Below are 23,373 nucleotides of genomic sequence, written 5' to 3'. Positions count from 1 at the left end.
GCAGTTGTGCTGATTTCACCCCTGTCTCTGTTTTGTGCAGGCACAACGATTTTGACTTCATCTCAGGAACACGCATGAGGAAGCTTGCTCGTGAAGGTGAAAACCCACCAGATGGCTTCATGGCCCCCAAAGCTTGGAAAGTCTTAACTGAGTACTACCAGTCGCTGGAAAAAAAGAATTAACACTACTCCTACTCCCTAGAAATAACTTGTATTAAGAGTGAGCAATAATTGATTGATTCCCTATGACGCAGATCAATTACTTGGCATTTCCAGTGCTTTGACTGTGGGATTTCCCTGCCTGGGTCAGAATGTTTTTTACTAATCAGAAGTACTTTGAGCCTGGTCCTTGTCCCCTTGAAGCTGCTGGGAGCATCCCTGTGGAGCTAGAAGGGAGGGGCAGCGGGCCCTTCATTCCCTGCTGAGCATAGCTGCGGGAAGCCCACCACGGCCTCTGGACAGGCCAGCTGGATCATTGTGGTGCCACCAGGGCCGCACAGTGGCCCTTGGTGCAGAGCTGGGACCTCGGCACCAGGATAAAAATGTGTCTGTTCTCTTAGAAATGAAGAAGTGCCTTTCCTCTGCCCCTCGCTCGGTGCTGGGCAGAGGCAGGAGCAGCCGCTGAAGCGAGGAGCAGTTGCTGCTGCCAGGGTGAGAGGGGGAGATGGGCATTCGATGCTCAGATCCAGTCACTGCCCTCCAGGTTGTGCCTTGAACAATTTTTGCTAACAAACCGCAGGATTTTTTTAATGCCCTTTTTTTTAGGATTTTTTTAAATCAGCCTTGATCGTCACCAGTTCCTTGTGGCCGAGACAACTGCTCACTGTCCTTCCTTGGTTCCTCCTGCTTGACCTCTCTGGTCAAAACAAAACCTGGGCTGGGCGTTACTGGTGCTCCAAGTTCAGCTTTGTGTGGGGACCGTGCAGTGATGACCCCTGTGCTCACAGCCTGGTGGGTCCATGGGTGGGGGAACCTCCCCTCGGAGGCATCGTAAAATGCAGGAGATCTCTGAGAAGGCTCAGGGCAGCATACAAAAATTGGGGATGCTGTTTACATGCTTTTGTGAGTATCCTCCCAGATGGCAGGATTGGATCCCCTGTCCTCTGCCCGTGCTTCTCCCATCTGAAAGGTGAATTAAAGGCAAAACGGCAAAAGCACAGTGTGAGGCAGGTCTTGCCAGTAAACCAGGCAAGAGATGGCTCAAGCGCTTGCCCTCATCTGTACCCCCAGCCCGGTGTGGGTACAGGTGGCCTGCTTTTACTTTGTATCTGTGGGGTGCTGCTGTGCAAGGGGTGACAGTGCTGAGCCGAGCGCGGGTGGCTGGTGCTGCTCCCAGCTCTGGCTAGTGGAAAGTTACTGCAGACCGTACCTTCTCCCCATCCCCTGCCCCCAACATGGACTTTGCTGCTGCGTGTGAGGCTTTTCTGCTGACTTGCAGCTCTTGCAGTGACCTCCCCTCCAGTGGGTCTGAGCAGTGTGACTCAACTCCAAAGCTTTACCTGGCCCCATCCGCATCTCACCCTGAGCACGTCCCGCTGGCACCAGTGCACGTCGTGGTGGTCGTTGAGGCCCGAGCGCGATGCCCTGCACGGCTGGGAGCCCCGCAGCTGCCTGCCTGCCCCTCCGCGTCCCGCCTGCGCTCAGCGCGGCCCTTCCCAGGGAAAGGGCTGATCCTGCAGCCCCGCTGTGCCAGGGGCAAAGAGCGTGCCCCCTCCACAGCCATCGTGAGCAGGGGTGGGGTGGTTTTGTTTTTTTTTTTTTTTTGGAGGGGGGGAAAACAGCTGTGCACTTAGTTATTGCAACAACCTGAACTGATTATTTTTGTACTTGCCCCTTTTTTTAGTAGGTGCCCCAGGACCGGTTACAATGTGTTTCTAATGAAACGGAAATAGCGCTCTCCTCTTCTTGTACTTTGGTTTTAATTACAAACGGATCTATGCTCAGTACAATCACGCTTCTGCTCCTAACTTAGGATAGTGAGTTACATCGCAAGCTAAAACCTGTTTTGCTGTGGCCATGGTATAGTGTCCGAGACTACATGTGACTGGGAGTACTTCTGCAAAAAGTCTTTTTTGTTACCTGTCTTGGGGTGGTTTTGGGTAATTTTTTAAAGTATTTGGAGCAAGGAACCCAAAGCTGCATTATACCTCAAGAAAAATGCTGCAACACCCACGTCCGTAGCTGAAAGCACACTAGCACCCGTGCCTTTCACTCATGGGCCCTCTGGCAGGGACCTGCAAGACAAAAGCAATACTCCCATTTATGACCACAATATTTGTCATTTTAAAGTAGTAAAATATTGCTATTGCTGATCATCATAAAATAATCAGTTAAAAAAAAGCCAACCACAGTAAATCGAAATGGTTACAGCAAAACACGTAACTTATATTATCCTTTCAAAAATAGCATAGTGTACCGATTACCTCCGATTAAGATAGGGTATATGGACTAGGTTTTTTTTATAGTATATTTATTAAAGACATGAGACTGGAATTTGTACCTCAACTGATGCATCTTATGATTTAATATATTCTGAACTTGATACTCTGCTACAAAATACTCACTTTTAGTACAAATAAATATTTGTGTAACTCACTCTAATTTTTTGGGGGAAGATTAGAACACATACTTCACCTGGGGCAGTGACCGGTCCATAACGGCAGGAGCCCCCCGGCATGTTCCAGTCTTGCACACCCAGCTCCTCAGGTAGGGCGATGGCCGGACCAGCCAGCAGCAAGGCTGCCCGTGGAGCCCATTTCCTTTGGGAAACCTCATCTCATTTCCCTTTTTGCTGTCCGAGCTGTACAGTGTTAACAACTCACACTGAACGAACATAAAACTGGGCTGTCTGCTGCTTCACTATGCCCCTGTGCTGTTCAACCAGCACATAAACCCATTTCCACAGGGTTCCAGCAGCCAGAAGGTGGGGTGATGCGGCATCCCGCACGTCCCAGCTTGGGGAGAGACAAAGGGAGAGCCCTGCCGGTTCCTGCGTGGTGGGGATGGTGGCTCTTCGCTGCTGGCCTGTGCCTGCCCCAGTGCAGGGCTGGGTGCTGGCTGCGGGACACGGGCAGCGTCTTTGGCTCCCCTGGCTGGGGCTCCCGGCACCCTGCTCATTCAGAGCGGTGCCCGCAGCCCCAGGCTCCCAAGCACCAGCCAGGGAAAAGATGCCCTTGTCCAAGCCAGTCTCAAATAAAAAAAGCGCTGTATTTACAGAAACCAAACATGGACACGCTGGTGAAGGTTACAGAAAACAGATCAACAAAAAACACAGAGCAAACAAACGACACATTTATTCACCTGTTACTTAAGAGTACTCCAAAGGTTTCTGTTTGCGCTGCAGTATTGGACTGGCAAGATGAGCCACTTTACAGCCCCGGGAAAATTTAAGTACGGCCTGTACTGTACACATTGCCTACCCCTGGCTGCTATGGTTGAACAGGTTCTAAACAAATTCTTTGCCTGCTGGGAATGTCTGTGCCTCTTCCTACCAGAGGATTCAACCTTTAAACCCCACGGAAGACCGTTTCACATAGAACTTTGCGCTACAGCACGGAGCTCAGTACCTGCCCCAGCCCACAGCTCTGAACGATGCTCCTCACTTTGAGCAGCTGGCCCTGGAGCTGCAGGAGAGGGGCTGGGCTTGCCCCCACCCTACGGCAAGGCAGGAGCAGATGCTGAGGAGCCCAAACCAAACCACTGGAGACATGCTACAAACGTGGCCGCGTTCCTGCGTGACAAACTATGCCACTTGCCCAGCCTTTCTGGCAAGCTGCCTGAAGGGTCCGGGCTTCGACAAGGACTCCCAAAGCGGCAGCAAAAGTAGACCAGTATGGAAAAGTCCTTTGAAAAGTGGGAATTACACTCCAGCTGAAGTAACTGTCCTCAGGGCAATGAGAAATAGCCCCGTGTGCCTCTCCAAATCAGCCCCTAAGCCTGCAGTGATGCGCTACAGGCACAAGGTAAAGGCAAGATCCAGCTCGCACGCAAACAGCCAGGTTTTGGGAGACACACACAAAAAGGAGATCGGAGCTCAGCTGGCGATAGACTGGCCCTGATACCTGCAAACATCCAAGGCTTTGTTCGTGTTCCCTGCCCTCAGTTTGACACTTAAACTCCCTTGAGAGCACACTTCAGAGCCACTCTGTTAAACCCAATTGAGACTGCATTCTTCAGCTGCCTGTGCTGCATCTTTACCAAGTAGGAAGCACACTCGAAAAAGGGAGGTGGCAGGATGAGCCCCATCATCGCACCAGCCTGGCATTTCTCAGGTGTAACAACTACCGAGAGGGGCTGGGAGAACTTCAGAGTAGGCACTGAAAACAAACTGAATAGCCGGAGAACCTCATCCAGCATGTGCATAACCCAAACCTTCCGAGAAACCAGCTTCCAGTCAGCAGCACTATTTGCATGTTTACTTTTAAGGGCTAATCCTTGAACTCGGGCTCTCCCAGAGCTAGCACTGGCACACATCCCTGCCTTCTGCCCTGACTTGTGGCACTGGCATTCCATTATCCCAGACTTTTTAGATTTCCACAGCCCAGTATTTCTGGCATGCCTAATTTCCTATGTCTTTGTGTTACAGCAATATGCATTTACCATAGACTTCTTTCTCCGTATCAAAAAGCAAAGTAATTATTAAACTGTTTTTAAAAACCCCATGTTCAGTACCCAAGGAGATTAAATTGGGCCAAACTAAGACCTGCTACGCCTGGTGCATTACACAACCGGTGTGCCAGAGAGGACACCAGCGAGAACACTGTGCTTAATGCAAATGGTCATCAGCACCCAATACTGCAGGACAGCTGGCTCCAGCTGTCTGTATTTCACTTTGCAGTGCCTTTCACGTTACATTATCTGGCTTTCAGCGCTTGCCTTCCCTCGATAGCTAGCAGAACCGTGACACAGCGTACCACCCCGTGGGTCTGAACAATACCGATTACATTTGTCTTGAATTAGTGCACAATTCATATTATTATTATTATAAGAAGAAAAATCAAGTTATTGAAAACCTACCAACAATAACTCTACCGAAACACTTTTGCCACTTACACTTTTAACCCCTTGCCTTTATCACTCTGTAACGTTACATGAATTTACTAAAACTCTTACCAGCCAGTACAGCAGAACTTTGCTAAATCACATTTATAAACCTAAAACCTATTCCCATCTCTTCACCTTTGCAATCAGAGCATGTGACAGAGCAAAACATCACAAAACATCCCCCCATGCCTCAGAGCTATGCATATGACGCTTCATGGTACAATGTCACAGTGCAGCAGTGGGTCTTCCAGAGGAGATTAAAAATAGCAGCAAACCCTCGTTACAATGCATAATAGATCAGAAAGCCGCAGTTTCGGAGACCTTATAATATGTAGGGCTTCATGAAAGACCAGTTAAGAACCTACTCTAACTACTCACATCGAGGGAAAAATAAAAATAAAACCAGCATTCATTTTAAAAGCCTCAAAAAGCAGAGTTCATACAAAATGAAGAGTATTCAAACATTTTTACAGTAGTTTACTATCTTTACTAAATGGCACCAGATTTCAAGTGGTCATGTGAAGGGAAAATCAGTAACATTTCAAATTTTGCCTGGAAGTTATTCTAGAAGCAGAATTTCTATCTTCACCATTTGCTGCTAAAAGGAAGAAGTAAATGTGAATTGAGTATCTAGACAAGTCTTTAATCTATACGTCTTCTGATTTGGTTTGATTCAGTAAGTAGAAAAGCTTTTCCATACTCAAGTTATCTACAGATTATGTCTATATATATAAAAAAATGTGTGGATATATACATTTAATACATACACACACGCTCGTACATATATACACACACTGGTAATGGATTGTCTCCCCTCCACACCGGTGACCTGCTGAACCCATGCACCACGTCAGAACCTGCTTTAAGGCTACACAGTGTATTGATTATGGGACAAGACACAGGCAGTTGCTCTTGGTCTGGGCTATAATTGTTCCACTTCATGATCTACTGTTATGCTTTAGTTGTGCATGACAATTTCAATAACTTAGAATTTGTTGTATAAAAACAATTCCAGAAACAGAACTCCCTTATTCAAGGAACATCCCCGCTCCCACCCCCGACCTTGTTTTTGCTAACTGATTACAGAAGTCAAACTAAATCACATCAGAAACTGCAAACACACAATTTGTCTTAATCTAAACTAACATGCATCAAAACATTCTGCAGTGTGGCATCCTTTGATTTTCTCATCTTCTCAATTGCCCTGTGGAGATCCTGCTGCTGCACAGGCCGAATTTCATCTTCGTCATGGCTTTAAAAGAAAGAAAGAAAAAAAGCAAGGTAACGATTCAGGTGCTGTGTAACAGTTATTCACACAACGAGAAATAAATCACTGCAAACAGCAGCTGACACGGACCCAGCGTTACAGTGGAAACATGCCCCTGTCCACACCTGCATGACCTGCAAGCACGGGAGATAATCAGAGGAACAGCACAGCAACCGGAGTTCTGCACGTTCGAGAATGTTACCAGCATTTAAACTGGTAATGCAGCGCAGTAATACCACGTGGTGGTTCATGCCACCTCAAGCTTGGCACCTTAGAACAAGTAGTCTTACTTTCAGTCAAATTGAACAAAGGTAACTTACTTGTTGGGTTTTTTTGTTGTATAGTAGCAATTTGTTGAGAAAAAAAGAGAACCTCCTGCTTTCTGTGAATCACAGCACAGTTTTTTAAACCCCTAGAAATTTGTAACTCAAATCAGAAGATACAAACTATTAATTGGACAGTGTGTAGCACCAGAAGCATTCACAACTGCTATTCAGCTACCATAAAAGACAGAATAAAGACACATACGTTTCTTCCTCATTGGCAGAATTAACATATTCCCTGACACAGAGGAGTGCTGCATCCCGGCACATTTCCTTCAGATCACTGCCTGAGAAGCCGCCAGTCTCTTTAGCAACTTCTAGGAGATCCACATGCCTGTCCACCTGTCCAAAAACAAAAAAGGACTCTCAAGTTCATTTACTTTGTTCACCAAGGACAAGAAACAGTCACCTCCAAGTATTTTTACCTGCCCTAAGATGATCTTTCTCAGTCTTGACCTTTTTTTGAGAACTAAAAGAAAATTGTTTTATTAACTTAAGACTTTGAACCCTCCAAGCAGTTCATTTCATTAAATAAAACTGATGCATCATCTCATAAAACTCTGTAGCTGATGAAAAAAAAGAACAGGCAACCAAAAGCAAACCATCACATTGGTGTATTATGTCACTGACAAAGCTCCTGTGTGGTTTTGGAAGCCTACTGGATGGCAAAAACTGGGTCACAGAAATAATGACCCATTTATCCCAAATGCCCACACAAGCCTCCTGCAACGGCACTGCTTTTTTTGGTAAGGGGCTCAATCAGACCCTATATACATCTTTTTATCTGTAGACAACGAACACAACCCAATGGGTCTCCTTTCACAGCCACAGCCCTTTTTTAACATTATTTGAATGACTAAGTCTTGTTTTCATAAGCACGTCTTTTGATCAGTTACACAGCAAGGCTGGAAAGAGCTCCCATCACATTTACCTTTTGTTGTTGCCACCTTTCAGTGCAGAGTAAGAACTTCAAAAGCAGTTGTTCACTATCTCAGCAGCTCACTTGTCTGCTGAGTTACTGAACAACTGCTCCTACTTTATACAACCATGAAACGGGGAACTTGGAGGCAAAATAATGTGTTTAACTCCGTGCACTGGATCAGACTGAACTCTTTCCAGCCAAGACCCCACAGTTACTCAGTCCATTTACAGCATTTCTGCTAACAGCCCCTTCCAGCACATTTTCCAATGCATCAGTATTTCCTTTTCAGAAGTTAAAGCCAAACTAGTCTAATAAAAGGTTGAAGCTATGGGATGACTTCTTCCAGGAGGGAAACTATTTCATGGTGATGAAAGCAAAGCCCCAGATGTAATCTCTGCTGCTTCCAGCTACCCCTTCAACCCATGTACTCCCCAGGATAACCCAAGAACGCATCAACATCCACCAAGCACCCCTCCAATTCCCCGCTGTTCCTCCCGCTTTTATTGAAGGACAAGGGTTACAGTCACACTGTCCTGTTGGCTCCTATCTTGAGCTTCTACGTAAGCTCCAGCTTCCTGACCTATGACTCAGCACGCAGTGCTCTGGTTTAGGACTGCAGCAAGCCGTCTGGCTGTCCAGCATGGAAATTAAGGCAAAAGTGGCAGCTGGCTTACACCAAAGTGCCTCATACAGACACTACAGCCTTACTATCTTGAAGTGCTTTGCTTAAAAGTGTGATCCTGCACACAAATACTGAAGCCAGTAACAGTCAGCTGTGGATCTGCAAGGTATCTGCTCATTATGGGGCTGAAGGCCACCAAGAATTGAATGGAGCAGCACAGCTGGCTAAGAATAAATAGAAAACGGGCACATTGTATAGCAGGCATTAACAAGGATTTCCCTTCGAGCGAGAAAAAAGAAACAAAACAAGATTTTAAGACAGGCAAGGAAAATGGAGGGCATGACTACACCTGTCACGTGAAGGACTGGCAGGAAGTTTGTCACCCTGGCTAAAAATAAGCTGGGCTTGAGATCCAATTATTACTCCAATGGGATAACCAATAAAGGTTAATCCCTGCCCCTCTGCCAAACGCCGTTTGTGTGGCTGTGGTTCACTGCCAGATGCTCGATACATCTTGCATTCTTCCAGGTCCATATTCAGGTGCTGATTTAGTTTTTGCTGAAGGCCGTAAGGCCAAGGTGCTGCAACTCCCAGGCCCAGCTGCCAAGGCAAAAAAGCCACAGGGTCCATTTGTGTGCAAGGGCTGGGTGGCTGCAAACATACAGGGAGCCTGTATAAAGGTCTACTATTTAGCATAGCTCCCTAACAGCTCTTGAAGAGAAATTTGAGTCTGAAACCACCACTTGCAAGAGACATTTTAGTTTGAGATTTTCTGCAAACAGGTCAGCTCTTCCTACACAACTCCTTTGCCACTTTGTAGCAGTCCCATTTTCACATCAGTATCTAATATTTTGTGAAAAAGCCAACCTATATTCTAACCCTGTACAAACAACCCAAAATTTGCAAAGCATCCTCCCCAATAGCTCAGCCACTTGCAATGATGAGCTGTGATTTTTAGGCCTCCCAAGAAAATGTAAGTTGGTTTTACTAATAACTTATATTGATTAGGATAGACGTCAACCCAGAGACACTTTGCAACATTAACTACAAGACAATTAGTGCTTCAGACTAAATTTGGCAGGAACTTCCAATAGCATAGGCCCCATAGTCAGACACTACCAGATGTGCTCATACCTATCCCTTCCCCTCATCTTGGAATGCAGATGGCAACCCGAACACCACACAATATCAGTAACAACATCTATAGTAGTTTTCCCCTAAAGGAAATATGAGCTATGGATCAAAGTGCAAAAAGCAGCAGTCAAAAAATGTAATTGCTCCTTTCTTGACTTAAGCCAACAGACTTTACAGAGTTAAAAAAAATAATCAGGATCTCTTGTCCCTGCTTCACAATGTCTTGAAATTTCTTTCACTGATCAAAGTGATTTCCAAACGCGATTCACCTTCATCTTTAGAGAGATAAATTTATTATCTTGTTACATAATAGGAAAACAGAGACAGAGAAATTAATTTTCCTCAGAGATGGTGAATCACCACAAAATCCAAGACTGCTGCTTTGACTGAGGCTCATGCTTAAACCAGTAAGCAACTCTACTGATTTAACGCCACACCTAAACCCACAAAAGATTCCCAAGATCCCTGGTAGATAATCCCTACCTTACTCCAAGACAGTCAATTATAAAACATGCTTTCTACAACTCCAGAGCTTGCACTCATGAGAACAGTAATACAGCTAATTAACCATTAAAATAGAAATTTACTTACATTTTCATTTTTCAAAATCAGCTTCAAGATAGCTTCCCTTTGTTTCAGAGCCTTAAACAAAAGAGATTAAAATTACTGGACTACAAAAATAAACACATGTAACATCTATCTCAATTTTGCACTCCGCAGGCCTTCAGTCACACAAGCTGATCCCTCAAACAGGAGACGTGATACACACTAAGGAAACCTATCTGATGGCAAATCACTCGGCAAAACAAGATCTAGGGTACTCTGACTCCAGGAGCACATGAAACTAAACATTTGAGCATATACATTTACACTGACTACAGGGAAAGGGAAAACGCACTGACATTTAGTCTTACTTTGCCCTAAGTGAGAGCAGCTGTCTCCAAAGATTTCCCATCACCTTTAACAGAGGGCTGACACTCTCGATCTAGAGGATGCTTTCAATACTTTGCTAAATCAGATGAAAAGCATAAACTGTTCTGCTTTAAAAAAGAAAAATAAATTTAATTCTACAGATGATGCTTGGGAAATTTTAAGCAATATAAATCACATACTGTAATGAGGTTACTGAAAAAAAGTTAAGTCCTAAGCATATCCTTACTAGCAAAGTAGAACACAGGCAGCAAAGAGATTTGTTTTAGCGTCTCCCAAAACCAAACCTACCAAATTCACTTTCATTGTTAAAAAGGGGGGGAAATACCCCATAGATACTCTAGCAGCTGAACAGTTGACACTGTCTCAAAAAATACTTCTCCCAAACTTCCCTCTGTCTTGTAGATTATTTCTTATAAGTAATTTTGGGCATTTTCACCTCAAACCTGGTTACAAGATCTGCAAGGCTTTAACTACTCTACAGTCATCCTACTTGTGCACACTTCCAATCCACAGCACATAAATTATACTGGCCCTCAATAAAAAAGCTGGAACCAACCTTGGTTGTACTGCAAAGTACCACAGACAAGAACAAAGGCCAAGCTCTAAGTTCATAATATGGCTGTAGCGGGGTAAGGAAAATCACGTGTCCGTGCCCCAAATGACACCTCCTGTTGTAGTTCTGATCCTGAGAGAGGAAGCCAATCCCCGTAATATCCTGAGGCACTGTTACCCGTGGGTAATCCATCGTTCTAACACCAGCTCTTGATAGAAAGACATGATAAAAGTACCAAAATACACATTCTTGCTCCTTACTAATTCAAGGAAAACTTGATAAAACCCTATGAACAGGCATCGCAGAAAAGCAGTAAGTAGGTTACAAATGCTTTGTTTCAAAAAGTATCCGCCCACCGGGAGTGAAAGCCAGTTCAAACAAGATGTGCCTGGGAACATGACTACTCTTGCACAATCAATAAGAGTTTTACTCCTCCAGTTTGTCTCTAAGTTTCTGCAAAAAATGAATAATGAAGGGCATTTCTGTAGCCAGAAGGGAATACTAACAACCATGACTGAACTCTTCATAATACCGATACAAAAACGTGTTGTGATATCGCTAAGTGTTCAAAGGTGACTAAAATACCTTGAAAAGGATGGCGATAGCAAAATTTACAGTAAGGGTAACCTTGTGACAGCTGGCCTAATTGATAAAGACCTAATTACTGCCCGTTTGCCATAAAGCACAAGCAAAATAAAACCAGTTTTTCAGATTGCTGGCTGTGCCCGACTGTGGAAAGGCTTGAGCAGAATGTAGGCTTTGATAGGCAGATTTCATTCCCTCTTCTTAAAAACTAAGTACTGTGTATCTGTAAGGTATAAATGGTAGTCAATATGTACCTGCTTCTCGACATTATCTGACCTGGTGCCACTCTCCCCTGCAGGCAAGGTGTGCAGTCACTTTTTGTGGTTGTTTTCAAATTAAAACTAAGCTCTTTCCAGTGTGCAGTGTCTAAGCCACTCACTCCATTCTTACAGATGAAGAAAACAGGTGGGAAGCTCTCAAGAGCACATGGTATTGTTTCAGGTAAAAGACCCAAGGATTCAAGACTTCTGTGAGAAACTTCACCTTAAAAGCTAAATTATATATGAGCTTCTAAAAAACTAAACCCAGATCAAAATAACGCAGCATTTCTTTGTAAAAAATCCAGAGACAGGCGCTTCCTGGTCGATAAGGCACAGGCCTGCAGCTCAGCTGCTAAGTGCACTGTTCAGGCAAACCTGGCATGACTTACAGGTTGGTTGATGTGAAATCGGGTTGGCATTCTTCTCATGATTGCAGAGTCAAGATCCTGAGGACGATTGGTGGCTCCCATAACTATTACCTGTATACAACAACAGAAAAAAACTAGTCAGCCTGAAACCAGCTTTTGAAAACATCACCATATTGGACTTTCAAAATCAAACATCTGACTCCTTCACACTTTATCAAGAACATCGACATTGAAAGAAGTTACGTAAAGTTTCTTGGTACTGATTTCAGCAACTGGAGAGGCAACTAAAGACAGCACTGGTACCACAGGGTACCATCTGGGTAGAGATTAAATTTTACACTGGTCTGAAGTCTCCTGAGCCTGATTTGAGCGTTCAAACTCAAAGCAGTAACCCAAAACTCGTGCTTATATATCTCTCTCTATATATATCTTATCTTTGTGATGTCTTCTTAGTTCCTTATGGTCTAGAAGGAACTTGAAAGGAGATGCTTTGATAAGGTATTAAAAAATGTGGCATTTTTGTGCTGTGTTGAAAAAAGAAAGGCAATCAGTTCACCAGGACAGCCAAACTGGCAGCTTTCCAATGCATTACAGTGTTGTTTCTTTTTTTTAAGCATTGGAAAAAGCATTAAAAGTCAGCCAAGAAACTATATGCACTGGTATTCTGTAACAGCAGCGCATGAGGTGTTTACAAGCCAAGTTCAATAAAAGAATATTCACCTCATTTGACTGTATTCCAGTTATTAGTTTAAGAGCAAGTTTACTTTCCATTCACATCAGTCTTGTTTTCTCATTTGTTATTCTAAGTTATGTACATTGTAAATACCCAGTCACAAAAGTGAAAAATGTCTGGGAAATTAATCTCCTATCAATACAGTTTCCTGACGTGCTTCTGGCCTTTTGTCTGGGGTCAGTGTTCCGCAGCCAGCCCTGGCAGCTGCAGCAGCCCTGGCCAGGCTGGGCTGCGCGGCCCGGAGCAGTCACCCTGCCACCTAGAGGCTTGACTACACGGTGGCCGACTGCTACGCACAGAAAAAGCCCAAAGGCACACTTTGTCAGGGCTCCCCAGCAGTCCTCACCTTCCAGAAAGCGCTATGCCTGCAAGCGCTTGTGCTCGCCAGCGTGCCAAACAAGTTATGTTCGGCTTAGCTGACTCCTGCAAAAAAGCATCACCGTACCCCTGCTGCGCTTCCCCGGGGTCTATGCCAAAGCCCAACGCTGGACCCAAAGAGTTGTTCCTTCTGTGCCACCGGGGCGGAGAAACCTTCCCAAACGCGGCTTTGGCTGCAGGTTCTGCGGACGTGAAGTGTGGCTGTATGGGGCTTCCAGACTTGAACGGTCCCTTCAAGCAGCATAGCACTGTTTTCCAGGCACCGCGCCCCAAGATCCTGCCAGCCTCAAGACTACATCCTTGGCAGGTTTAGCCCAAAGCTCAACATGCTTTTCAGGTGCAATCAACAGAGGAACACGTAACATTCATCGTAACACTTATTTACAATTTCCACTTAGCACTTGGAATTTTTGTTACCGTAACAAAAGCCAAATTCAATCCTTATTCAAAGGAAATTTGTTTGACGAGAATCACACAATCTACCCAAAGCTCCCAAGAAAACATTTGTAGTTAACAGAAGAGCCCAGTGAGCTGGCTGTCAAAACCCGAGACAATGCAAGTGTCAAAAGCATCGCTTGAAAAACACTTCCTGAATTGCAACGACATCTCGGGGAGATGCCCGAGATACAGTACTGAAACAAAATACTCCTGCTGAAAAACTCCCCAGAAACTTGAATCAACCCCTGCAGTGCCTCCAGCCAATTTTTTGCATTGCATTTCATTTTGGTGGCTCCCTACCCTGCAGAGCCATACAAGTAAAGGAGAAGAGCGACTGCATGCTGAACTCAAGAGATGGGTAAGACCACATATCTTCTTACTGCAGGGAACGAACAATTCAACTTGCTCCAGGAAGTTGTCAGTATGTTGGGAAAAAAGATAATACATTCAAACACTGGAAGAAATGTGTGCTTTCAAGATCATATTAGCTTCCAGTTAAGTTTTCAAGCCATTGGCCTCTTATTAATGGTAAGCAGTCTGCTTTAAAGCTCCTCAGTATATGTATTCACTGTGTTCTAATCAGTTTTTAGGAAATCAACTGGAAAAAATCTTTAGCACAAGCTTGAGAGAGGAGGAAAAGCAGATTTTTACAAAGAACAAATGGTGGTCGGAGCATCAGAACCCATTCACAGAAAAATACAAACTAAAAAGGCTGAAGATTTTAGAAGTTGAGAATAAATATCCTTTTCAAAGGCCTTAAAAAGAACTGCAGTTCCAGGTTGCAGTTCAGAAACATACCAAGCAGGCTTTTGTCAATGCTACATTCATTTATTTAATAAATGTTTTTTGTTTGGTTGGTTTTACAACACCAGCAGCTTTTGTATTTTTTCCCCTCCAAAATACCGTACTTCTAGAGAGTATGGGAGGGGGACGGAAGAATACAGGAATGACAGGATGGAAGCATGGCTCCATTTAATACAATTTGTCTTTTGATAACATCAACTTCTCTACCCTTTCAGACTAACTCTGGAGTCTAGTGCATGTCTGACACCAGCCTAATGCTCTTCTGGAAACAAAGCAACTAACCTGCAACTCTGATGAATACTTAAATCTTTCAGTACCTTCCCTGAAATCAAAGATTCATTTCACCTGAAGAAAATATTGTTGACAAAATATTTTTTGAAACAGTTTAAAAAAAATTCCCAATTTTGGCAGCTCAAAATATACAGCTACATTATTAAGACTTAAGACACTTCTGAAAAGAACACCTCAATTAAAACTAAAATACCCACAAAAACAGTCTTCTCAAGAAGAAAGCTCTTCCCAAATGGCTCAACGCACAACAACCAAGAGGGAAGAATCACATTACTTTTCTCATCTTCCTCTGTACTTACTTGGCAGTTATAATCAGTGTCCAGTCCATCCCACAGACTCATGAACTGAGCTTTCATCATAGCTGTAGCTTCATGGTCAGAACTCGATCGACTTCGTAAGAAGGAATCTGTATTAAAGAATTCAGATAGAGCAGTTTACTTTCAATCCTGCCATAGAAACTACGCTGTTTGATTTCTCACGTGCAGACCTGAGCTATTCTCTACCTTAGAAATACTTTTTTTAATAAACATTGTCAACAAATGAAAAATATTTCTTACCATGAAGAATAGAAAAATGGAATCTCATGCTATTTTTAAGCACATCTTTTAAATTACATTACATGAGTATGCACCCATCACACAAGATTGTCCCAAATCTTGTGCTCCAAATTTTCCCTTTCCTGAATACATGGAAAGTGTATCTGTCACCTGAATTTCTCAAGCAGAGACGGAAGCATTCAGACTTTGGCAAACTAGAAGACACCAAAGCACAGAACAGCTAGCTGCAGGACAGACTCAGTTATGCAGAGCTCTAACTCCACTAGTCATTGCCTAAAGAATTTCCAACAGCTAGAAAAACACTACCTTTTTCACACCTATAAAAAAAGGATAAAAAGTATCTTAAGAACGTAGCCCCAGCATAAACTGTGCAAAGAGTAAAAGCTTCATCAGGCTTTGTTTCTTCAAACTGTACAACTCACAAAGAAGCGCCAGTGCCACGAGGCAATGGGCAATTTTAACTAAACTGCTCAGATTCACACGGACTTAAACACTAACGTGACAAGCCAAAATGCGCTGAACAACCAACACCCTTACTGTCTCCCTAGCTGAATTTCCTGTCCTCCTACTTCTTTACTATAATTAAATATTTTTATAATTTAAATATTTTTTTATAATTTCAATAAAATTAAACTATTATTCTCAAGCTCTCCTAAACCTGTATTTTATTTTCCACTACATGCCCACATGGCAGAAGCGCTGAAGGCGATGGGTTTCCTGAATAAGTAGTTCCCTTGACAGAAGAAAAGCCCTCCTCATGAACCACCTTTGCCAAACCAAAAATAAGCAGCAAGTTTTTCTGCTTGTAATTTCCTTCACTAACACAAAGAAATATTTTTCCTAAGCCACCACTTCTTTACAATACTATTTATATTACTAAACCTTCTTCCATTATAACCTTTTTTAAGGGAAAGATGACAGCAGATTAATCTACCCATCAGTGTGAACTTACAGTTTCATGTCACTCTGCCATAGTTACTTTCAAAAAAAAGATACGATTTTTACCTATTTCATCAATAAAAATGATGGATGGTTGGAGCTTTATAGCAAGGGAGAAGACAGCAGCAGCCAGTTTTTGAGACTCTCCATACCATTTGTCTGTCAGTGTTGAAGGCTGTAGATTAATAAATCGACAACCTGCTTCCTTTGCCGTAGCTTTGGCGATCAGTGTTTTGCCACAACCAGGAGGGCCATAGAGGAGTACTCCTGAAAAGGTAACAGTGTTAGAACTCTGGTCGCTGTATAGAAAACATGCTTTGGTATGACAGACCTGGTATCGTCCAGGCTTGTATTTTAGCCAAGTTTTAAAAGGTAAGAAATCAAGTTACACAGCGTTCCATCAAATCAAATACAGAGTTATTTCAGATATCCTTATTATTATAAAATTAAAGCTAAGAATATCTAAAAACAGGTATGATGAAATTCAAGGGAAATATCTGTCTGAAAGATGGCTGTCTTATTATTGTGACTATAAAGGTTACATGAAACTAAACCCCTATTTATTTTCTGTAAGCATTTGACAGACCTTGTTTATAGCCAATTTCAGCCTTGCTAATAAAACAGCACAGAGAGGGGAGGGAAAAAAAAACCCAAACAGAACACAGAATCTACAAACATTTTAAACAAATTACCCACAATTAAATATGACATCTCGTATTTTTAAACTTGCCACAGTGAAAAAATTCACAGTAGTGTTCTTCCCAACATAGTCATAAAGAAAACAATTTCAAGAAAAAAAAATTAACTCAAGCAAACCTGAAACAGAATTACCAGGTGGGTTTTTTTTCTGTTTATGTGACTGACTACCCCAAACATAATTACTCTGAAGCAATGACTTCCAATTAACACACAGTGCAAGCCACTAATAAAACTGGGGATCTTGCCCTATGTGGAAAGTCTGCTTTAAAAAGATAAATAAAAAATATTTTTTTCCTTCAACTTATTAGATCATTATATTGAAGTAATTGCCCAGACAGTTTCAATTTGTGACTTAAACAGAAAGTAGCCTGGAAAAACTAAACCAGTTACAAAACTACTTCATTTTCCATCACTTAGTACACAAAACTGAGATGCTCAGATACAGGCAGTTTTCACAGAATATTCAGAAGACAATATGCCAGGGATCAGAGTAGTAAAGAAACTTTGGCATTTTGTCCAACATTTTAGGTTCAAATTCTGCTTGTTTGCAGTAACAAACACCAAATATGGCTGTAAACATTCCAGCAGACAGTGTCCAACTTCTGTTTTACTGTTGGAAAGTTTGTCACCCACTGGTTTTCTTACTGCCTCAGTACCGTGCAACTCAACTCCAGAGAAAATCAAGGCATCTCCAGAAGAAAAATGGGATTTCTGTCTCCTTGAATGACTGGAATTTCTAAGGACTAGAACCGAGAGATGTCTGCAAGATTGGCTTACATTGATGTCTCATGTTTATGACTTGTGTTTTCCAAGACACCACAGAAAGATTAAGCAAGTGTATAAAGCTGTACAGCAGAGTTATAGCTCACCTCTGCAAAAGGACAAGATGAGGTAAAAGAAGAAAAAAAACCAACCCCATGACAATTTAGGCAATTAAAAATGCAGGCTACATAGATTAGTGCACCAAAATGTAACATCAATAACTGAAAAGCAATTACCACTTCATTATTAAGATGAAACTTATTCACTAGGACTTGATTCCACAGCAAGAGAAGAGGAAAAACCTGAGGGGTTTTCCCTGGCATCAGTCCTAACGGTTGCATTTTGGACTGGCAACCCACTTGCTCTTTCTTTTCTGGAGAACTGTAACTTTTTTGTTTGTTTTTTTAAATACCAACATATAAATCCATAACATTTCCTTCCTACCTTTTGGTGGCTGTAAGAGCCTGGAATTCTCAAACAAGTATTTCTTCTTGATGGGCAAAATGACAGTGTCTTTCAAATCTGTAATAACATCATCTAAGCCTGCAATATCATTCCAGGTTACCTAATATGGAGAAACAGTATTAGACATGATCATCAAAGTCCCTGCCATCAAAAAAATATCCACAAGTTTAAAAGCAGTGCAAGGCCTCAAAAATAAAAAAGGCAAGTGATTAAAAAAACTCTGCTCTCAACAATGCAATTTTAGTTTTAAATTACAGAATTTTTTATAAGTATTTCCATAGATACCATCTATGACAAATAATGTCATCTAGAGTCAAAATCAAGATCTTCCATGTCTGAAATGCTTTCATCGAAAAACACAGACAACAGTTTCTTACATGCATGCTAAGTGGGTCTACGAGATGTGCAGCAATACTCATTTCGTATTCAGTAAGCTTGACATTTTTTACTCCAATTTGCTTCATTAGTTTTTCAGCCTGAGGGAAATAAAACGACAAGAAAATCAGAGAAAGAAATTGAATGCTTAATCAAAAAATTAGTTTTTAAAGTACTGCTATTTGGACTCTGAACAGCTTCTCTGTAAGTCACATCTGAAAAGAGGTTAAATCTCTCCGCAGTAGAAGGTTCTGCTATTTCCTAAAGACTTCTTGTCATTTGAGTGAAACTAAATCATACGTCTTAGTTCCCATCGAGTAGAGTGTCACACCAGTCCCCCTACCCCTAAAACCACAAGCCATACATTACAACCTGAAAAGCAACCAATATAAACATTAAAACACAGTCTGCTGTTCAGAACAGGTTTGCAGACACACAGGTAACCTCAGCACAAAATCATTTCCATAATCCCTACAGGAGTTTTCAAAGCTGACACAGATGTGGTACACTTCAAAAAAAAAAAAAAAAAAAGCCCATTTTTCCTTACAAACTTTGTACAGGATTCAGGTGAAAAGCCTGAAACTTGTTATTAAATAGAACTCTATAGAGTTCTTTTACGTGCTTAATTACCTCCATTCACAACCCTGCAAATAAGACACACACACACACTCCCATTAGGGAGATATAATTGTGCTATTATAAAAAGCATCCCCACCCCCCTAAACCTCCACGGCACTGTGTCAAAGAGACAGTATATTTGTAAGAAAAAAAAGGTAATTCACAGAACCCAGTCATTTTTTTCTATGTATTCAATGTTTTCTTTTTCCCAATTCAAAAGGAAAAGTCATTTGTTGTGTCAACACACTTACACAATTCAGTTTCTCTTTATACTCAAACCTGCGGTTAAGTATGACATGGTTTTGGGATATTGCAACCTCTTATATAACAGCTGGCACTAGCACAGTTTGTGAAAGCTGATTTTTAAAGTGGAGCCAATTTTTTAACTAAAGATTTCATTAAAAAAAGAAAACCCACCCAAAGAAGAACTAGGTGGCTCAAAACTGCTGTTTGAATCTGTAAAATTTGTGTCATCCAAAAAACAAAAAAAAGCTGCAACATTTCCTTTAAATACTTTGCAAAGGAAACATTTAGGTGCATTTCAAAACCAAAAGTCAAATCTTTTCCCAGAGCATTAACCCCCACGAGTCATTCTAGTTCAACATAAGGAATGAGACTTTTCACTTTTTTCCTCCCCGTTCCAGACCATTTTGACTGGTACTGGAGCTGCGGGAAGAACAGAGAGAGGGGGACAAAGTGCAAGCTATTCTTAAAAAGGCATTTGGACAGCAGTGTTCCTCTTTGACATGAGCAACTACAGTCCCTGCCTCTGCCATTAAGTTGCCAAAAAGCAGCAAAGAATTAAGTCATTTCTGCTCAAGGTTTTAAAAAGCAACAAAGAGACTGATGAGAGCGTTATTTAACAGGACTGCTGCTTAGCAAAGTTGTCAGAAGCAGAAACGGCACTGGGACCACACACTTGCAGATAATTAGAGACAACATCACACTCCACTTTGAACAGTTTTTCTGCCACTTCAAGCTAGAAATTTTAACTTGTTATAAAATCTAAGCACTGAAAACACTAACCGCCTAGATCCTGAGTTTTACTAAAAAACAATTCTATGGCTTTTTATTATTCCACATACATCTGACAATTATTTTGTTGGTTATTGCAAGTCTAGTTTTCAGTTAGCATATTTCTCTGTTTGAACAATAACAAACAAGAACAGCATTTTAAAGAAAGATTTATGAATAAAATTCTACCTGTTTCTGAGCTTCTACTTTTTGCTTTCTGGTTGGATCAATGGCATCAACCATCCACTTAATGGTAAAGTATGTTACAGCACCAAATATGGTTAAACGAAAAATTAATCCGACCACTTCATTCCGGCTCAGGGGACGTGAAAATGTTTCAGCATGGACCATTTTGCTTCTCAACACTAAATGTAAAAAAAGTGCAGGGAGGGACAGAAAGCAAGCAAATTAAAATTGAGAAAACATCTACCTTATATTTAAACACCATTTTATTAAAAGCTATTTCCCAGGCACACAATGGGCATAAAGCTTACCATGAAGTCATAATGAAATACCTCAATAGCACAACCCCAACAGATAAAATCGCGTAAGATTAAAACATGCAGCACTAAGTGTAACAATTGTTTCATTTCCATTTTCAGTAAGCAGACAAGAAATGACAGCAACAATTTAAGGCCTTCCTTCTTGATTGACTACATGCCAAAAGGTCCTGATTTCACTTGTCCCTCAAGAAATCTGCATTCCTTTCAGCTATACAATACCCTAATAAAAGCAATAACGGTTACTTTATGTCAGTGCCAAGTTTACATTCCCTTTAAGACTGACGCTTTGTGACTGTTACTGACTTAAGAATGCTAAGTCATGGAGACAAAAACTACATTATTTAAACAGGGAGTTCTTTTCCCTTAGAGGAAGTTTAAAGGAAAGGCACTCAACTGCAACATTAAGGAGTGACTGACAACTCATATTTGAGTAAAACAAGGTTAAGAGCTAGAGCCTGCAGCTAGCAGAATATATTCTGAGTTATTAATATCCCTGGAAAACTGAAAATGCTGGATGTGGCACACAGCTATCAAGGGAAAAGGCTGGCTGCTGTATGAGCCAAACCCAGGAAGTACAGCACCTTCAAGTTAAGGGAGCAGGCTGTAGAGAAGAAAAAACCTCTTCCTAAACCACTGAAAAATTACTTATAAAATCAGGGTTTTCCTTCCCCAATTTACTTTCTCCTCAGCTGGTGGGATTTCTGCTCTCCCTAAAGCTCTCCCCGTTTACTGCCCGGTTTTCCTGCTGCAAGGGCAAAATCAGTGGCAATTCCTTTGGCAGCTTCCAATGCTCCCTGGCTGGTCTCCAAACTGAGCAGTCAGCCAGGGAAAAGCTGGACTACCTACAGCCAAGATACCCTTGAATTCCCCCTCACTTGGCTGGCAGCTGCACTATGTCGACCCCACCTTCAAGTCAAGGCCATGCCATACCATAGATTCTGTTTGCAAGGATTTGGCAGACTGGAATCAGGAGAAGTACCATGACATGCTAACCAAAAGACATCGATGGTTTGCTGCTATATCTCAGTGCAGACCACTAAAACAGCTTTGGCTTTTTTAACTCTACATTCTCTGTTTAGAAACTAAAAAGTCAAGACTGTTGCTGTGCCTACCTGCTTGGTTAGGCATCTAAGCAAGTAATACAGAACAAGCAGATTCTGCATATTCTCTTAAGCCTGACATATTAAAATAAAATGTATTCAGCGAACAAGAAAAAAAGATTCCAAAAAAGCCCCAGTGCAAAAGCCCACTTCTCAGGCGATCCTTGCTCTGAATACCGGTTGTAAGAAAAAGCTGTAACAGGAGAGACATTTAAGCGTGATTTCTAAACAAAATCCTGCTTATCCCGCATGAATTTTAGCACGTATTTCCTAGCCAGACTGCCGAGAAAACGAGGACAGTTAGTTGAACGGCAAACTCTAGCTCCGTACGGCTACCGCCGCATTCGGTTCCAGCCCTGCCTGCCGCGTGCCAGCGCTCCCCTTAGAAAAACGAAACCGAAGGAGAAGCGGTGCTGGCCGCCGCTCCGCTCCCGCGAACGCTCGGGCACCGCGAGCACCCCCGCCTCTCCCCGAGCCCTCAGGCAACAGTAACCGCTCCCGCTCACGGGCTCGGCGTTACCCTCGCGCAGCCCCCGCGACCGGCGGGGCGGCCACCGGAGCCGGACGCACAGAAGAGAAGGGGCAGGGCAGGGCCGCCCCGCCGGGCCTCCCGGGGCGCCGCCGGGCCCCAGCGAGGGCAGCAGCAGGCCTCGGGCTGCTCCCGGCCCCGCCGAGGACGCGGCGGCGGCCCGGGGCCCGGCCGCGGCGACGCGGTGAGGCGAAGGCGGCACCGGTGAGAGCCGCGCCGGGCCCGACCGGACCCGGCCGCCCGTGACCTTCCCGCCGCCCGGCATGCGCGGCCGCAGGGGCAGGCAGCGGCGGCGGGCGGCCGCTCGCTCTCCCGCCGGTGACTCACCCCTCGGGCCGGTCTTTCGAACACGCAGTCGGCCGGGTCGCGGAGCGGCGGGGGCCGCACGGGCGGCGGCAGGCGGCAGCCAGCAGCTGCGGCGGCAGCGCGGGCCCTGGCGCGGCGGCGGCGCGTCCCGGGCTTCCTCCTCCGGCCGGCTCCCGCCGCCCCGCACGAAGGTTCCGGGCGCCGGCCCCGCCCCGCGCCGCGCCGCCCGGCCCAGAGCCCCCGGCCCCCGAGCCGCCCCACGCCGAACACCCGCTCCCTCATAAACACCCTTCGTCCCCCCTCGAAAGCAGCGACATTGCAGAAGTTAACAGGTCAGGTTTGGAAAACGCGGTATCTGGCAGACTGGGGATGCTAAGGGATATGCCAGAACGAAAACCATCAACGTTTGAGGATGCATCAGTGGTTTACTACGAGATACTGAGGTAATAGTTTTCCAATTTCAACCTGTAATGAAAACGGTGGCTTCACTGTCTCTCCCTAGTAACAGAAAAATGTCCAGAAAAAGGTTAAAAGAAGGGGATCTGTGGAAGAAGTGTAATTAATCTGACGTTTTGGCAACTCGCCTTCAGCTCTGCTGCCCTTGTGCCAGTACCACTGATGCCCCACAGCCACTCAGACCCAGCTGTGCCCCTGATAGCCGGGGCGCTTCGTTACTTGTGGCCCAGACAATGTCCAGGGGCTTCCTGATCCACGGCAGCACTGTAATGTCTCCACAGCACCTGCTCCACCTCTGCCACCTCAGGTGGTGAACGGGTGCCACACACCCTCACCCCGTCCATCGTCTGTCATCAAACCCACGTGCAAACAGATACGCTTTCAACGTGGTTGCGAT

The 23,373-nt window shown here is 43.6% G+C and overlaps 2 protein-coding genes across 10 annotated transcripts in view; one reads left to right on the top strand and one right to left on the bottom strand.

Moving 5' to 3' along the window:
- The window catches only part of PAPSS2 (3'-phosphoadenosine 5'-phosphosulfate synthase 2), a 48,844-nt gene extending 46,250 nt beyond the window's left edge, over nucleotides 1–2,594 (top strand). For all 7 annotated transcript variants that reach the window (XM_055721378.1, XM_055721377.1, XM_055721381.1 and 4 more), the window contains one exon: nucleotides 41–2,594. In XM_055721378.1, the coding sequence (XP_055577353.1) occupies nucleotides 41–182 (142 nt within the window). In that variant the 3' untranslated portion in view covers nucleotides 183–2,594. The remainder of the gene's footprint in view (nucleotides 1–40) is intronic.
- ATAD1 (ATPase family AAA domain containing 1) lies at nucleotides 2,094–22,700 on the bottom strand. 3 transcript variants are annotated; one of them, XM_055721383.1, is made up of 11 exons: nucleotides 22,542–22,699; nucleotides 20,272–20,447; nucleotides 18,453–18,551; nucleotides 18,055–18,175; nucleotides 16,216–16,416; nucleotides 14,953–15,059; nucleotides 12,031–12,120; nucleotides 9,902–9,952; nucleotides 6,838–6,974; nucleotides 6,189–6,294; nucleotides 2,103–2,233 (listed from the first exon to the last, which is right to left on the bottom strand). In XM_055721383.1, the coding sequence occupies exons 2-11, from the start codon at nucleotides 20,431–20,433 to the stop codon at nucleotides 2,192–2,194; spliced, it is 1,116 nt and encodes a 371-aa protein (XP_055577358.1). In that variant the 5' UTR covers nucleotides 20,434–20,447; nucleotides 22,542–22,699; the 3' UTR covers nucleotides 2,103–2,191. The 3 variants fall into 3 exon arrangements, with proteins under 3 accessions (XP_055577361.1, XP_055577358.1, XP_055577360.1); XM_055721386.1 differs by lacking the exon at nucleotides 9,902–9,952 and having other exon boundaries at nucleotides 2,094–2,233; nucleotides 22,542–22,700; XM_055721385.1 differs by lacking the exon at nucleotides 2,103–2,233 and having other exon boundaries at nucleotides 5,505–6,294.
- Nucleotides 22,701–23,373: the final 673 nt, after the last annotated feature.

Source organism: Falco cherrug, chromosome 9, assembly GCF_023634085.1.
Source record: "Falco cherrug isolate bFalChe1 chromosome 9, bFalChe1.pri, whole genome shotgun sequence".
NCBI classification, from domain to species: domain Eukaryota; kingdom Metazoa; phylum Chordata; class Aves; order Falconiformes; family Falconidae; genus Falco; species Falco cherrug.
Note: the sequence above shows the minus strand (reverse complement) of the source record. Positions and strands in the feature narration are given on the sequence as shown.